The sequence below is a fragment of the Phaenicophaeus curvirostris genome, chromosome 1 (assembly GCF_032191515.1).
Source record: "Phaenicophaeus curvirostris isolate KB17595 chromosome 1, BPBGC_Pcur_1.0, whole genome shotgun sequence".
NCBI lineage: Eukaryota > Metazoa > Chordata > Aves > Cuculiformes > Cuculidae > Phaenicophaeus > Phaenicophaeus curvirostris.
The window spans coordinates 1,546,144-1,564,068 of record NC_091392.1 but is presented as its reverse complement, the minus strand read 5'-3'; the positions used below and the strand labels follow the sequence as shown (position 1 = coordinate 1,564,068).

General features: G+C 43.2%; 1 protein-coding gene across 6 annotated transcripts in view; it reads left to right on the top strand.

The window, feature by feature from the left end:
• The first annotated feature begins 669 nt into the window (after positions 1 to 669).
• Positions 670 to 17,925, top strand: part of LRGUK (leucine rich repeats and guanylate kinase domain containing) — a 70,114-nt gene continuing 52,858 nt past the window's right edge. For 5 of the 6 annotated variants that reach the window (XM_069861755.1, XM_069861665.1, XM_069861570.1 and 2 more), the window contains exons 1-7: positions 670 to 891; positions 3,647 to 3,754; positions 4,403 to 4,484; positions 5,674 to 5,774; positions 6,756 to 6,837; positions 10,098 to 10,222; positions 17,024 to 17,167. In XM_069861755.1, coding sequence (XP_069717856.1) covers positions 688 to 891; positions 3,647 to 3,754; positions 4,403 to 4,484; positions 5,674 to 5,774; positions 6,756 to 6,837; positions 10,098 to 10,222; positions 17,024 to 17,167 — 846 coding nt within the window. In that variant the 5' untranslated portion in view covers positions 670 to 687. The remainder of the gene's footprint in view (positions 892 to 3,646; positions 3,755 to 4,402; positions 4,485 to 5,673; positions 5,775 to 6,755; positions 6,838 to 10,097; positions 10,223 to 17,023; positions 17,168 to 17,925) is intronic. The other variant, XM_069861819.1, reaches the window with a different exon arrangement.

Below are 17,925 nucleotides of genomic sequence, written 5' to 3'. Positions count from 1 at the left end.
TGGAACTCACTGCCACAGTAAGTCAAGCAGTTCCTAGGCACAACTCAACTTTTCACAAAACATGCTAGCACAGAGCTCTTTAGCATCTTTTCAGGCTTAGTTTAAGAGTGGGTCGGTATGTGTAAGACGTATTTTTTGGTCTAAAGCGTCTTGTTTGTGTTGAGAGAAGCCCTGAAGAGAAGGATTTGGGGTTACGAGGAGAGGCTGAGAGAGCTGGGGTTGTTCAGCCTGGAGAAGAGAAAGCTGCAGGAAGACCTTAGAGCAGCTTCCAGTATTTAAAAGGGCTCCAGAAAAGCTGGGGAAGGGGTCTTGGTCAGGGAGTGCAGGGGCAAGACGAGAGGGAACGTTTTTAAGCTGAAAGAGTTTAAATTAGTTATTAAGAACAACATTTACTACAACTCCCAGCATGCACCGCGGTCGAGAGGGCTGAGGGCGCGGCCCGCGCGAAGAACTACAACTCCCAACATGCCCTGCGGTCTGGTAGGGCGCTGCGGGCGCGTCCCTCTCACAGAACTACAATTCCCATCGTGCACCGCAACACACGCCTCTTTTCTATTGGCCGGCTGGCGGGTGGACGCTGATCACGTGATACACTGGGTGGGTCTTCCCCTGTCGCCGCGGCAACCGGAGCAAACAAGATGGCGGCGGCCTGGTGAGGGGGCGGCTTCGCTCTCCTCCTCGCAGCGCATGGCGGGGGGCGAGGAGAACAGCGGGGAGGGTGGCCCCAGTGAGCCCCTTCCCCCTGCTCATGGCCTCCCTGAGCCCCTTTCCCAGGAGTTCCTAGGGGAGCAGGACCAGGACAGCTTGGCGCAGCCACAGCTCAGCCCGGCTCAGCGAGAGGAGGAAGAAGAAGAAGAAGAGGAGGAAGAAGAGGAGTCACCGCACGCAGAGGTTCAGCTGAGTGTCCCCCAGCTGTGAGGGAAGGGCTGTGCTAGTAGGGGAAGAGCCCCTGCCCCTGCCTCATCACCAAATAGGGGAAGAAGGGGAGGCAATGGGGGCACTAGGAAGAAATTTCTTATTCCTCAAACAGGCAAAAGGCTGCCTTGGTCCGTTTCCCAACGAATGGGAGGAAGATGTGCCAGGGGAGGGTTATGCTGGATATTAAGAAAAGGTTCTTCACCCAGGGGGTGGTGCAGCAGTGGACATTTGGAAAGATTTCTTCTCCAAAAGGGTTCTCGGGCCCTGGCAGAGGCTGCCTAGGGAGATGGTGGAGTCCCCATCCCTGGAGGTGTTTAAAAGACAAGGAGATGAAGTGCTCAGGGATCTGATTTAGTAGTGGATGGGTATGGTTGGACTTGAAGATCTCAAGGGTCTTTTCTAACTTTATGATTCTATGAACATCTCCCCAGGGAAGCAGTCACAGAACCAAGCCTGACAATGTTCCAGAAGCATTTGGCCAGCCCCTTCAGACCAACTGTGCAAAGGGTGGGGTTGTCCTGTGCAGGGACAGGAGTTGGACTCAATGATCCTTGTGGGTCCCTTCCAACTCAGGTTATACTGTGAATCCCTTCACGTCTGATTTCTGCCTTTTTAATCACCAAATGGTTTGGGTTGGAAGGGACCTTAAAGCCTGTCCAGTTCCAACCCCCCTTCCAACACCTTCCACTGTGTCAGGCTGCTCCAAGCCCCATCCTACCTGGCTTTCATAGAATCATAGAATAACCAGGTTGGAAGAGACCCACCGGATCATCGAGTCCAACCGTTCCTATCTTTGGACACCTCCAGGGAGGAAACATCCATGAATTTCCTGGACAACCTGTGCCACTGCCTCACCATCCTCATTGGGAAGAATTTCTTCCTAACGTCTAATCTAAATCTTCCCCCTTCCAATTTAAAGCCATTCCCCTTTGTCGTATCACTTCAGGCCCTTGTAAAAAGTCCTTCCCCAGCTTTTCTGGAGCATTTTTCAGTACTGGAAGGCTACTTTAAGGTCTCTGCAGAGACTTCTCTTCTCCACACCCTTCCCCCAAGACCCAGGGAAAGAAAAAGGAAAATGAGGAGAAAAAAATTAGTGGGTAGGAAACTAAAACTACTGCTTTAATGAAATGATGATGATAATAATAATAATTAGAAAATAATAAAAACTAAACAAATATATGAGATTGTGCCCCCACACCTCTCCTCGATGACTACATCACCACAAATGCTGCAGAACAGAAACAAGGGAATGTTTCCACAGATAGGAGGGAGCTGAGCTCAGGAGCTGGATTCAGGAATGCAAGGATCTGGGATTAGGAGCAACCAGACTGTCAAAGTCCTCACTGGACAATGGCCATCACAGAAATGGGGGAGGCCCTCATGGTCTCTCACTTCTATACTGAGTATGATGTATATGGGTTGGAATTCTCTGCTGATCAGTTTGGGGTCATCTGTCCTGTCCCCCACTTCTTGCAGGTGCAGCCTTTTTTTTTTTGCCAGCTTGAGGATGGCCTTGGTACTAGAGGAATGAGTTTAAGCATTGGCCTTTCTGCATTCCAGTGCCCGGTATTATCACTTCTAGAGAGGAACTGTCTGAAAAACATGCAGTTTACTTTCAGAGAATGAAGTTACTTCGAGCAATTGAGTTAGAGTCAGAAACACCCTCCCTCATCACTCAGTGTCATTGAGGGGGAGGGAAGGAGGAGACAGTGGGAGCACCAAGTAGACATTTCTCATTTCCCCTGAGAAGGGAAAGGCTGCTTTGGTCTGTTTCCTCCACACCTCTCATTTCTACCTCTTTTTTTAGGGTCCCTTCCATCCCTGTGGTGTCCAGGATAGTTCTGGATTACCCTTCTCCCTCTTTGCTGTATAAACTGGCAAATGGATAGCCAAATTCAACCATTTTTGTGTTTATTTGCCCAGGTCTAAGATTCAGTCAGCCCCTGGAACCAGGTGGATTATTTCTCCCTGCTCTGCTGGGCTTTAAAGTGTCCACTACCACAGCATTATCACCTCATATTTTTACCTAGTGGAAACACATCTATAACCTCCATTGCTTTAATGTGTAGGTGCTCTAAATTTAGCTGATCGCCATTTGAAACATTATTTATCTTGGTCCCTAGATTAGCAATTGTTGTGTGACTTCTCCAAGCTTATAGGAATTTCACAAGCCATTGGCTTATTTTCTCATTAAAGCTACGCAGTGGTTCATTAGTGCCATCTGTCAAGAACTCTTTTTTGGCAAGATTGTTCTCTGAAGAGCAGCGCTGGCTGCTCATGCCGAACAGATTTAAAGGGCCTCCTATAACGCGCATATTGGGGTACAACACTGGGGTTGTGTTAGTGTTGATTTGCTGAGATGTTAACATCCATAATCAATGTGAGTTTCATGGCTCAACATCTCTGGAAATGGGTCCTGTTTAGAGCTGCACATTTAAACCAGAATGGGAGGGGAGGGAATCCCAACAAAAAGCTGCTGAAATATATAGAGCTAGTACTCAATGTCTTTCTATTTATCTGTTTTGTGGGCTGTATTCATCATTTTCCCTAATGTGCCTTGGTAGGGTGATAGAGCACCAAAAGCAGCCTTTGATTGAGGACTTTTATTACCCTCCATTCCCAGCTGCATTCCAAGCAGCCCCTAGATTCTGCCAAGTGTGGAATTCCGTTTCATAAATCTCCCCTTAATCCATTCCTCTCCATGCCCTCCCTTTCTGGTGTTTTATAGGGTCAGTTTGATGGAGTGTTGGATGAAGACACTGTGGCCGAGGGACTCCACAAGCTGGGACGCTCAGCGCTTGGTACCGAATACGTTTATCTTAATCTGTCACTTTCAGTAAGTATGAGCAGCGAACATCATTGTAAAGAGCTTCTTGCTTAAAGGTTTCCCTTTCTTTAACAGCTAATAGATGATCTATTAAAAATAATTTTGAGAGGCAGATTTTGTCTCTGCTTTTCAATACCATTTCATGTAGATGGGACTTTTGGTGAGATACAGCACGGCTCCTGCTGAGAACTGCTGTGTTGATGTTTCTTTCACTGCACAGCAACAGCATTCAGGTTTTTCCTTACCCAGTCTTCGAGTGTGAAAATGGACCTTCTTGCTTCAGTCAGCTGGAGACAAAAATAGAGGAACACGCTAAACACCTGAGAACGTTGTCCCTCCAGAAAGTTAAAATGGTTGTGTCTTTTTAAAGATTACTTGCTGCCATTCCTTTTTCTGTGCAGCCCTGTTTTCCTGGCATTTTTCCTAGCTCCAGCTGTCTCTCCTGGTTGTGTTTCAATGTCGTCTTTTGACATTTTCTCCATTCATGGCTGATCTGCAGGTCTAACATCACTTTCTGTATATGTCATTCTGTTCTGACGCATCCAGCTGCAGGGACCTTGGGGCATCTCTTCAACGTCTCCTGCCTTTGTGTATCTCTTGGGAGAGTGCTGAGGTTATACAGCTAGTTATTAAAGTCTCTCTGCTTTATTTTTCCAGGGTCGTGAGTTAAGTGACATTAACATTCTCTCCAGATACGTTCACCTACAGAAGCTGGAACTTTCATATAATAAAATTAATGGTATGTAGTAAATGCACTAGTAAATTCTTGGGTTGTGAAATCATTTAAGATGAGAAATGCACTGTACCATGTAGATTTAATAGCACAAAGCCTGGTCTACATTTTAGTGGTGTAACTACTCCAGCTCTACAGAATGAGGCGGTGGCTGGATCTTCTTGAGAATGATGTATGGACTGTAGACAACTGCACCAGCTTGTGCTTATCAGTGGGAGTGTTGTCCAGTTGATATCCAAACATAAAATGCAAGCAGGCATGTCAATACAAGGTTAAGGTTGAGATTTTACATGTGCAGTTGGTTGTCATAATATTTAAAGTTATGTCTGTTCCCAGCCTTGGGTTTTCCTTTGCCAAGGTTTCCTATCGGTGAAAATCTGTATCCTGGGTTTAGAAAGGTAACAAATGGAGATGGCTTAAACTCTATCTCTTCTACTCCTTCCCTCTCCCTCATGCTCCCCATCTCATTTTCTACTATAACACCAAAAGGAATAAGCTGTTGTGGGCAACCTGTTGCATTATTTCTTTCGAGTTTGTTTCAATTGAGGTGCTGGACAACAATAATAGCAGTGACTGACAGCTTGTCTGTGAAGGCTGGGTCTGAACAAAGCAGGGACTTTTCCACAGCAACTAGTCATTTAGTCTTCAGTAGTGGCCTGAATACTTACAGAATCATAGAATGCTTTGGGTTGGAAGGGACCTTGAAGGTCATCCAACTGGGTTTCTTCAGCCGTGAGAAGAGAAGGCTTAGGGGAGACCTTATTGCCATGTAACGGTACATAAAGGGTGTCTGCCAAGAGGATGGAGTCTCCCTTTTTATAAGGAGTCATACGGAAAAGACAAAGGATAATGGATATAAGTTACTTCTGAGGACGTTCTGATTGGGTTCCAGAAGAGAATTTTTCACCATGAGAACAGTTAAACATTGGGATAATCTCCCTAGGGAAGTGGTGGACACCTTTAAGGCTGAGCTTAAGAGTTCTGGGCAACCTCATTTAAACTACAGATCACCTAGAAGCTGGACCAGACGTTCCTCGAGGACCCTTCCAGCCTGGCATTCTGTGATTACGTGTCATTCTGTGTTTTTGTGGAAGTCTTGATTGCTATTGAACATAACTATCACATTTTGACATGATGATCTCCGTGTTTCCCTGTGCATTGACATAGAGGATTTGTCATTTTGTTTTGTTACTAGATCTTTCTTGTATCAGTCACATACCTCACTTACTAGAACTGAATGCTTCCCACAATGAGTTGACTACATATTTTATGTTTAAACCACCTAAAAATCTCAAGGTAAGTTGCAAAAAAATGCATTTTATAGTTTACATTCAAGACAGTTTTCGAAATCTAATTTAGACATGTGCAAAAGCTAATTTCTCTGCCTTCCTTTTTTTTCTTTCTTACTTCATTTGACATTTTAATAGCTTTTCCAAATGTTTGGGTGTTCTGCGCTGCATGTTTCAGTCTTTTCTTTTCTTTTACGCCCTGGCACGCCATGGGAAAATGCATTGCACAGCTACCTGTTCTAGCCAAAGCTAAATACAGCCAGACTTTTTTCCTAGCTTGTTGAATTCACGGCCTTAGGTTGCACCAGAGGAGGTTTAGATTGGACATCAGGAAAAATTTCTTCACTGAAAGGGTTCTCAGGTCCTGGCAGAGGCTGCCCAGGGAGGTGGGTGAGTCCCCATCCCTGGGGGTGTTTTAAAGACAGGGAGATGAGGTGCTCAGGGATCTCGTTTAGTAGTCAACAGATATGGTGGGACTTGATGATCTCAAAGGTCTTTTCCAACCAAACAATTCTGTGCTTCTATGAATTCATCAGACCTTTAGTGGGATCAGTTCCTGCCTTTGAAATCCATTGCTGCCAGTTGTTATTGTGAAATGTGTCCTTAAAGTATAGCTGTGTGCTAGTCTTCCCTTTGCTTTTTTCCTGTAGCCCACTTTGGATTATAAAAAGCAGGAGATTTTTTTAAAACATGACCTGCATGGTTTTTCTCCATCTCCTCTATTAGTCTTTTAATATATCTGCATGATTACAGGACCATTAGCGATAACGTTGTTGGAAGAAATTGTAGTTTCGGATGTTCCCAAAGCGTCAATTCTGTACATCATAAAAAAGAGCCTTTCTGTTTATGTTCCAGCATTAATATCTGTGATATTTTAATTACTTCCACACCTTTGATGGAAGTTCAGTGTAACAGCCACTTAGCTTCACAAGACAGCTCTAAGTGCTGAAGAAAAGAGATTAATTTTATGTCTCCTTTTTTTCTTTAGGAAGTGGATTTTTCATATAATCAAATACCTAAAATGCAAGATTTGTCAGCATACCAGTCGCTTACCAAGCTCTTGCTCGACTGTATCCTTTCTGGAAGCTTGAATGGGAGATAATTTTCTTGTTTGCTTTCTGAACAGCCATTTGCTTCAAATAGATACCTGTTTTCTTTGAGTCTTTCCTTCATGTCAGTTTTGTCTTTAGAAGCAAGATTAAACACTCTAATTCTGGTGGTGAAACATCTTAATTTACTTAGGCTTATGAGTTATTCAAGGTGGCTGTGTGTGCATGTAAGGTTTTAGCCTGCAAGAGGAACACAAAAACTCCTGTGTTGCATCATATAAAACTGAAAAAGTGGCATGTCACACTGTCTTTGCATGGCAGAGGTAATAAATAATCCCAGTATTTTTATTTAAGAAAAGTTAATAAGAAATCACCTTGGAACAGCAAGCTCCCTTAACTGAAGAAGCTGCATGGTTTCTAATCTTAGACATAGCTAATTGCACAGGGGCTATGTTCTGCTGCCCACCTTCTGCACTCTCACTGTGGTGCCCAGTCTGGGGGCTTAGAAACCCTGTGCTGGCAGAAATCAGATAAATATCAACCTGCAGATTAAGTTTCTTCTTTGCTTCCTTTTCCAAGGCTTTCCATAGTACTCCTAGTGTCCCTAAAGACTCCCTATGCTTTTCTGAAAGATCTCCTGGAGTTTCATGTTGACGTGCTGCCTCGCTTACAATTGCTTCCCAAGGGCACGTGAACCTTTTCTCTTTGCCTCATAAATTGCATCTTGCTTTTCTGCTCTCTGAAAAGGAGGAGACGGCAGGCTGTTGCAATTTTTTCTCTGCCTCTTGCCCTCAAAGTAGCCCATTACCAAATGGTATTAATACAATGCTTTTTTCATGTAGGAGCAGATAAAGCATTTGCAGGGCATCCAGGTTACATTATTCACACGTTTTACAAGGTGTGCAGGAGACACGGTTCTTGTCAGAAAATGGCATTGAGACGCTGTCCCTTTGCAATTCTAATTTTCCGTCGCGGCGTGAAAAACCATACAGCAAAATGAAAAGGAGAGAAGATCAGAGGTTTGGGTTGTGGATCTGAATCAGTATCTTTTCATTTGATTTCAGGGCAGCAGTGTGCTCTCTCGATTTCTTCATTTGTCAATGTAGGTGCCATTGAAATGGGGAGAAAAACAGTTTTACGCATACAGGACCCTCTGAAATAGAAGAAAATGGATGCAGAATTGAGAAGTGCAGGATAGCAAAGTGGCACTGGTCCTAACCCATGTCAAGTACTCATCGCCAAAGGCATGGCAGACAAAACAAGCTGTTCTTTGTAATCATAAATGAAAAATACTATATTAAATGTCATGCAGTAGCAGCAATATTTGGCATGCATTTGTCACTGACAGTAACTAAGCATTTCTGGCTGTATTTAAGTGAATTAGAATGTAGATGGTACGGTCAGTGAAGAATTCTTTCTGACAGGTGCACACACAACCACACCTGACGGGTTTATAAATGAGATTTCAAGGAGGAAACTGCCCAGACTAGAAAGGAAGGCAGCTTATAGAATCATAAAATGGTTTGGGTTGGAAAGAACCTTAAAGATCATCCAGTTCCAAACTCCTTGCCATGAGCAGGGACATCTCCAACTGGACCTGGCTGCTCAAAGCCTCATCCAACCTGGCCTTGAACGCCCCCAGGGATGGGGGAACTAAGACTTCTCTGGGCAATAATAGCTGACAAAGCATTGTAGTGAATCATTAAAAGACAAAAACTGCGTGTATTTGGTTTTAGTGCTCAATAATTTGCTATGTAGTATTGATGCTCGTGGTTTAAACAATATTTTTTCCCCCTCAGTTGAAAGAGGAGCAGACCCATTTCATATGCAAATCAATGAATATCTGTCAAGTATAAGTGCCTGTGGATGGTTTTGGTTTCTTTTCTGAAATAACAGAGACAACACAGATAAATCTGTGCTTACGAGTTCCATGTTTCCTCCTCTCCTTCCCCATCTAGACCTCCAAGTGTAGAACTTGGGTTGCGTACAATGAAGTCCTTCTGTAGGCAGTTAGGAGAAAATAGCTGGGTCACAGCTGTTAAGGAGTATTCTATTGATCCTGGCTAAGCTTACATTGTGTTTCGTTACAATATCATTCAGAGTGAGAGAAAAAAGTTGTTATCAGTTGGCCTGTGCCTGGTAAGACTAGAAATGCGAATAAAAACTCACTTGCCTCTGTTTGCAGGCAGACTTCATTCTCTTAAGTCAATTAAGAACGTGATTGCCTGAAGGCATTTCTCTGTCCTGCATGTTCTGGCTATTTTTTTCAGTTATGTTTCTTGAGGTTTTTATTTAACTAGTTCCAGCTTGAACACCTACAATGCCTACCTTCAGTCACAAAGCAATGAGATACCTGAATCAGAGTTATCTGATTTCGACGCAGCAAGAGATATGGAGTCAGGTACCTCTGCAGTTCACCCCACTGTGAGTTCATCCCAGTTTGAGACAGCTTGTTGTCAAAGGCAACTGCTTTGTTTAAGTAATAGAGGTAGTTCTGTTCATGCTGAAGTTTGCTGAGGAATCCTAACTACTCTTACTCCTGCTTTTAAGTTTAAAGTTATTTTACACTTTCAGTACAGACGACCAGTATGGAACAGGAATAATTTAGAGTGAACTCACCCTGTATAGTACTATCTTCTGATATTACTTGGGTAATTTGTGTGGAATGCTTGAGGTCAAGGTCTATTTGGAGCCACATTTAAGTACTCCTACAGGTAAAAAAGATCATTCCCTTTTCTGATGGCTCAGCCACGTGCCTGTATTCTACCGCTGACTGAACATGACTGGTGCCCAGTTCAAATCAAAGGCAAAGACCTCTGTGTTTTAGCCTTCACATATGCATCTGATGATAAGACCAGGGATTTATAGCAGAGCTTCGCAAGACACTGGCAGAAGTAGTTCTTCCCCCCTCTCCCATTGCCTTATTTTCACTACTTTCTTGATTTGCCACCAGCCTGGTTATGCCAGCCTGAAAATCTGCACTGTAAACCAGGTCACAGAAGAAACTGGGCTTAAAAGCCACTCCAAAAAGTAGGATTTATCAAGCTGGATCAGTGTCGCTTGTCCTGCTGCCTTACAAAAAGTTGTGTTAGCCAAACAAGGCAGTGAGTTCTAGAACAGGGGTGAGTGTGAGCAGCTGGGATTTTAAACTCCTTAGCATGAAGCATTCGATATCCAGCTCCCCGTACCGTAAAATTCAGCTCTGTTGGCTAATTTACCTAATAATTATCGTTAAGGTTTTGTGTTCAGTTATTTCCTTAAATGGAACCCACTCTGTACAGTTAATAATATCAAGGAGATAAGAGGACTGGAGAAGTGTCGCAGTCTGAATCATCTTAGTTTGTCACACAACAGACTCATTGCCATCACTGGCCTGGAGAATTTACCTATCAAAATACTCAATCTGGTAAGAAAGAAGTGATTCTAGCTGTTTTCCTCTCTGTCTTTTATCAATATATCAATGCTTTAATACATGTGAAGGGAAATAACACAATTTCAGAGATACGTGTAGTACTGAACACATTTTTTATTAATACAAGGTCATAGAATGTAGCATGTCAGAAAGGAGCTGTGAAGCACATCTGACCCAGCTTCCTCCTCAAAGCAGAGCCATCTTCAGCAGAGGTTGCTCAGGGCCTTGTCCAGCTGAGTTTTGAATTTCTACAAAGATTTTTGGAGAATACCTCAACAACAGAAGGATATGGAACTGTTGGAATGGGTCCAAAGGAGACCACGAAGATGATCTGAGGGGTGGAACACCTCTGCTTTGAGAACAGGCTGAGAGAGTTGGGGTTGTTCAGCCTGGAGAAGTCTCAGGGGAGACCTTATAGTGACCTTCCTGTACTTGAATGGGCTCAAGGAAAGCTGGGGAGGGACTTTTTACAAGGACATGGAGTGGTAGAACAGGGCGGAATGGCTTTAAAGTGGAATGGGGAAGATTAAGATTAAGCGTTAGGAAGAAATTCTTCCAGATGAGGATGGTGAGGCACTGGCCCAGGTTGCCCAGAGAAGTCGTGGCTGCCCCATCCCCAGAGGTGTTCAAGGCCAGTTTGGATGGGGCTTTGAGCAACCTGATCCAGTGGGAGGTGTCCCTACTTATGGCACGGATGTTGGAACTGGATAATCTTTAAGGTCCCTCTCAATCCAACCCATTCTATGATTTTATGATATTTTGCATTTGCTCTGGGGAGGTTTTGTTGTTACTTAGGTGATGTGTAAGAAGTCGCTTACTGTGTTTATTCAAAGTGTGTTTCCTCATAAGGTTGTGTTCGTAACTGAGAAGCCTGCATTCATTTTAGAAAAATGAGTCAAATTTAGTATGCAAATATGATACATTATTAAAGGATCTTGGTTTAATTTTTAAGGATCTTGTAATGAGATTGGAAGCTTTATATTGCCAACTTTCCATCAAGATATCTAGGGTTTATTTGTTTAAATACAACATTTCTAGGTTCTATTTCCAGATGCTCTAGCAGGATTTATCTTGTCTGGCTTCAGATTTCTGTGGTGTAGACACTGCACATGAGGCAGTTGTTCTTTGCTGCTTCAAAATTCAGTGAAGAGAAATGGACACCTGAAATACTTCATGATTCTGATCTAGCTGCCGATACCTACATTAACACCAGAAGCATCAGTGCCTGTTTCTCTCTGTTATGAAGACCATCCCTGGAGGTGTTCAAGGCCGGGCTGGATGGGGCTTTGAGCAGCCTGGTCCAGTGGGAGATGTCCCTGCCCGTGGCAGGGAGGTTGGAACTGGATTGTCTTTTCTTTTTTTTGCATGCATCTTGCTCTGTTACAGGTCTTGGCAAAGCATTTATCTCAGTGTTACTCAGTTCCACATTTGTAAAATATCCTTGATGATACCAACGCATGAGGTTAATGGCATGAGGTTTAACGAGGCCAAATGTCGGATCCTGCCCTTGGGGCACAACAACCCTGTGCAGCTACAGACTAGGGGAAGAGTAGCTGGAAAGCTGCCTGGAGGAGAAGGACCTGGGAGTGTTGGCTGACAGACAACTGAACATGAGCCAGCAGGGGCCCAGGTGGCCAAGAAGGCCAATGGCATCTTGGCTTGGATCAGAAATGGCGTGACCAGCAGGTCCAGGGAGGTTCTTCTGCCCCTGGACTCGGCACTGGAGAGACCGCTCCTTGAATCCTGGGGTCAGTTCTGGGCCCCTCCCCACAAGAAGGATGTTGAGGCTCTGGAGCGAGTGCAGAGAAGAGCAACGAAGCTGGTGAAGGGGCTGGAGAACAAGTCTGAGGGCCCTGGGGGTGTTTAGCCTGGAGAAGAGGAGGCTGAGAGGAGACCTCATTGCTCTCTATAACTCCCTGAAAGGAGGTTATGGAGAGGAGGGAGCTGGGCTCTTCTCCCAAGTGACAGTGGACAGGACAAGGGGTAATGGCCTCAAGCTGTGCCAAGGAAGGTTCAGACTGGATATCAGAACAAAAAAAATTCACAGAAAAGGGTCATTTGGCCCTGGCAGAGGCTGCTCAAGAAGGTGGTTGAGTCCCCATCCCTGGAGGTATTTAAAAGATGGAGGTACATGGTGCTCAGGGACATGGTTTTGTGGCAGATAGGAATGGTTGGACTGAATAATCCAGAAGGTCCTTTCCAACCTGGTGATTTTATGAGTGTGTGATTTTAACGTTTTCTTCTGAATAAGAAACTCTCTAAATCAGAACCCCCCGCATGGCATGGAGGTTGGGACTGGATGGTCTTTAAGGTCTCTTCCAACCCAAACCATTATATGACTCTATCATTCTATGATTTTTGGATATTTAATAGGAAGAACTATCAATAGAGGGGTTACGCAGAAGCTTAAGCAAAAACTATTTTTATTGTAATTTAGCTGGTATAAAATACAACAATTATTACAAAGTAACTGTAATTTGAAGTAATTTAAAGAGTACCATGAAGTTACTCTTTAAATTACTTCAAATTACAGTTACTTTGTAATTGTAATTTGAAAAAGTATTTAATGGGATTTTCAAAATGAGTACCAAAAAGCTATACATAGAATATGGTCATATTTGCTACATTAGTTCTAAGCACGTACATAAATATTTCAGGTAAAGTGAATGAATCCCATATAAAAATTAGAAATATTCTTTTCCAATCCTTTTTAAAATTTTAAAGATTGTTCTTCTGTTCTGTAGGAATCAATATAAAAGAGAGAAACTACGATCTGTACTCATCAAGGGCTGATTAGCCCTTGAACTTATGACTGCTTCAATATTCAGGAAGGGAATTCACATTTAAAAGTTGACAGTAGTATGTTTTGAATAATACAGAATCATAGAATGGTTTGGGTTGGAAGGGACCTCAAAGCCCATCAACTTCCAACCTCCCTGCCATGGGCAGGGACACCTCCCAGAGGAACAGGTTGCTCAAAGCCCCATCCAGCCTGGCCTTGAACCCCTCCAGGGAGATGGGGGAGCCATGACTTCCCTGGGCAACATGTTCCAGGGCCTCATCGCCCTCATCAGGAAGAATTTCTTCCTAATGTCTAATCTAAATCTTCCCCCTTCCTGTTTAAAGTCATTCCCCCTCATCCTATCAATACCTGCCCTTGTAAGAAGTCCCTCCTCAGCTTTCCTGTAGCCCCTTCAGGTACCGGAACATGCTCTAAGGTCTCCCTGGAGCCTTCTCATCTCGAGGCTGAACAATCCCAGCTCACCAAGCCTGTCCTCATCTATTCAAATAGTGTTCAGTAGCATTTTAATATATATTTTAATTATAAATAATATACTATTGTATCTTATATAATTTTTAATATATATTAATTATATTTCAGATATATACTGCCTTCTGTATCTTCCAGTTATGCCCTTCGCGGCAATAAAACTTAATTTTGTCTCATTTTTAGTGGCAAAGATTAACCCAGATTGGCAAAGTCACGTCTAAAAATTCTGAAACGAGCTATAGGAGTGTGACAATCTAAGCTGACAGGAAGATCTTTTCTTAAAATGCTTTCTTCAGGGAGAATGACAGAAACCCGCTCGACCATTGAATGCGCTGATTTCCTCATCTGTTAAAAGGCTTAATAGTAATTCTGTTAGAAATGGTTATCTGCTCTCTAAAATGTTTTGGAGGTTGTGTTAACAGCTAAGCCTTATTAGCGTGAACATGTTCTTCAGTTTGGGTTCTTACATGCTGATATGATTATTTATACAACTGCTTGTCTTTTTTAATTAGCAAAGTAGATAGTCATGTGGAAATTATGTAAATAGACAGATTTTAGCATAGCATTTTCTTTTACTAATTAGAATAGAATGCAGGTTTTTTTTCACGGGAGCAGTCATCCTCTCTTTCCATTGATTCAGCTTTCTGTTCTGTTTCCCTGGAGCATTTTAGGTTGAAAGAGGAGTAAAGAAGTTTGAAAGAAAGGCTTCCAAAACTGTAAATAGTGACTAGTCGTACCAAAAAGCCTTTATTCTGCTTATAGAGTCATAGAATTGCTTGGTTGGAAAAGATTTTTGAGATCATTGTGTTCAACTGTATCTGTCCACTACTAAACCAGATCCCTGAGCACCTCATCTCCTCATCTTTTAAACAGCTCCAGATGGGGACTCCCCATCCAGGGATGGGGACTTCACCACCTCCTTGGGAAGCCTCTGCACTTCTCCCAAGTGACAGGGGACAGGACGAGAGGGAATGGCATCAAGCTCCGCCAGTGGAGGCTTAGGCTGAACATGAGGAAAAAATTTTTCACAGAAAGAGTCATTGGGCACTGGCAGAGGCTGCCCAGGGATGGGGGTTGAGTCACCTTCCCTCGTTTAAGGGACGGGAGGATGAGGTGCTGAGGGACATGGGTTAGTGATTGATAGGAATGGTTGGACTTGATGATCCAGTGGGTCTCTTCCAACCTGGTGATTCTATGATTCTATGGCCTTCTTGGCTGCCTGAGCTGCTGCTGGCTCATGTTCAGCCACTGTCAGCCAACACCCCCAGATTCTTCTCTGCCAGGCAAAAAATGCTTGCAAAAAAACCCAAGAAGCGTGGCTGTAATCAACTGGATTCCTAGAAATTTTGTGCTTTGCAAAAAAGCATCTTTACACAAATCCATTTAGTTCACGGGTTTATGTGCTCCTCTTTTATGGCATTTTGCAAGGAGAGCTCCGTGATGTATCCTATTAAAGGAAGGTCTAACGAAGAACAGGAAGAGAAGACGGAGCCTCTGTGCTATTAATAACATAATTAAACATTTAAAAGTCAGGAAAAATGTCAAGGACAGACAACTGGATTAACAGTAGAGTCAGGTGGCTTATCTATTTCGATAGTTCCTAAATATTTATTAATAGAATATGAGGCTTCTAAGCTTGTGGCACAAGGTGATGCTGATGGAAAAACATAACTTGTAAGGTTATGCAGAAAGAATCATTTTGAGAGGCCAGCTGGGCACGTGTGGCCACTGGGACACAGATGAGTACAGAACTTATCATGTTATACCCGTTTGGAGTTCACAGCAGAAACTCATGTATGATTGGTGAGGCCCTGGGAAGTGAAGCCATTTGGTGTCCAGTGATACATGTAGGCTTTCTGTTCTCTACCTTGTTTGGAAGGAATGTAAAACAGTGGTAGTTGTGAGTTCTCAAAAGCTTGGATCGTTTCTGGAGTCTAGATGACTTTTGTCTACAGGAAAGCTGAGGAGGGGCTCTTGATGAGGGAGCGCAGGGATAGGATACGAGGGAATGGGTTTAAGCTCAAAGAGGGGAGATTGATATGAGAGCTTAGGAAGAAATGTTTTCCTGTGGGGGTGGTGAGGACCTGGCCCAGGTCGCCCAGAGAAGGCATGGATGTCCCATTCCTGCAGGTGTTCAAGTCCGGGTTGGATGGGGCTTGGAGCAACCTGGTCCAGTGGGAGGTGTCTCTGCCCATGGCAGGGGGGTGGAACTGGATGGGCTTTGAGGTCCCTTCCAACCCAAACCATTCTACGATTCTATGAACTTACAGTAGGATGGGTTTGATGGGGGGCTTTAACATTTCTGTGCATGTTGTTGCTGACATTCACTTCATATGCATTAAGATGAATTTGTGTATCCTGGAGATATTTTTATAGACTGCCTGTAGTCTAAAGAAAACTGTACCTCATTGTTCTACCTTAATATTTTCATTATTTATTCTGTAATCATAAGTGTAAATATAACCATGATTACAGAGGGAAATTCTATGTATTTATGTATATATATTCTACAATTTTATGTGCATATCTCTTTCTAAATTTTGAATTGCATAGAGACAAGAGTATCCTTTACCCAGTATCAGCTTTAAAAGAATGCTAGAAGTCTTTTTATTGCTGTTGTCTCTCACTGCTCTTCAAGGTGAGTTGAAGATAAATTAATCAGAAGATAGTTGATTCTTTTTTTCCTTGAGCGTTGTGGAAAGCTGCAATATGTCATCTCAAGATGAAGATGGGGCTAATGCATAAAAGGCCTGTTTGTTATAGGATGCTCAATAATGAACATGAGCCAGCAGTGTAGCCAGGTGGGCAAGAAGGCCAACAGCATCCTGGCTTGGATCAGCCATGGTGTGGCCAGCAGGAGTAGATGAGGGATCATCCTCTTCTACTTGGCGCTGGTGAGGCTACAGCTCAAATTCTGTGTTCGGTTTTGAGCCCCTCAATCCAGGAAAGACCTTGAGGGGCTGGGGCATGTCCAGAGGAGGGGAACGGAGCTGGGGAAGGCTCTAGAGTACAGGGGTTCTGGGGAGCTGCTGAGGGACCTGAGACTGTTTAGTCTGGAGAAAAGGAGGCTGAGGGGAGACCTTATCACTCTCTGCTGCTCATGGAAAGGAGGTTGTAGCAAGGTGGGTGTTGGCATTTCTCCCAAGTAACAAGTGATAGAACAAGAGGAAACTGCCTCAAGTTGTGCCAGGGGAGGTTTAGGCTGGATATTGGGAAAAATTTCTTTACTGATCAAGTGGTGAAGCACCAGCAGAGCCTGCCCAGGGCAATGGTGGAGGCTACATACCTGGAGGTCTTCCAAAAACCATGTAGGTGTGGCACACAGTTGTATGGTTTAGTAAGGCACCGTGGTGCTACACTGAGGATTGGACTGGATGATCTTAGAGGTCGTTTCCAACCTTCATAATTCTATTCTATTTTTCTATGTTTCCATGACAATGAAGTGAACTCTATGCTTCCTCAGGAATGTTGATTTCCATCTGTAGAACTTTATCAACAGTTTATATGCTTTCATGTCTTCCTAGAGCTCGAACCAGATTGAGAAGATAACTGGGTTGGACAGCTTGAAAACTCTACAGAAGCTGGACCTATCCAGCAATAAAATAACTAGTCTAGAAGGCTTGGAGGAACATGACCTGCTAGAGATTATCAACCTAGAGGATAACCAGGTAACATACTTTATATTGATGATTTTTTGTCCTGCAATTTGACCCCTTTAAGGCATAATCAAGAAGTCTTACAGCTCTGCAAGAAATGGATATTAGAAAAGAGGACATTTCTTTTCCTTTAGTGTTTCACTCCAATGCTGTTTCATATGCCGATTCATAGTGTGCTCCTCAGGCCTTATTTCATACCTCTAGGAGGTTTTATCTTTATGTGGATATCGCTTCTGTAGTATTTAGTGCTCATGGATGTAAAGAACTAACAGTGCTCCCTTGAGTGGATAAGATAGGGATGAGTATGCAGCTTTTTCAGGTTGATTATTCTTGAGGATCTTTACTTACATCACAGCTTTTCTACTGCCAGGCCTCAGGAGGGTTTACTAATATCTCTCAGCCCAATTTTATGACCACAGATTCTTCTGAGCTCTCAGCTGGAAACTTTCTCTGAGGCAGAACTGCCTGTACTCTATTATAAAGTGGCTTTTGTTATGCAGCGAATTTTCACTGGAAATACAATGACACAATCCAGCTCATTTGTATTTGAATTTTAAAGCCCAAGCCATTTATATGTAATACACTTGATATTGATTTTCCAGGATCCGTAACTGAAAAGACCATCAGTTCATGAATCATTTTGGTATCAGAGACAGATCTGCATATGCAAAGGAAATCGAAGAAAATAAGAAATAAAAATATAGCCCTGTAACTGAACATTTTCTGTCGTATTTCCCCACTTGCAAGATACATTTAGAGGATTTAATTCA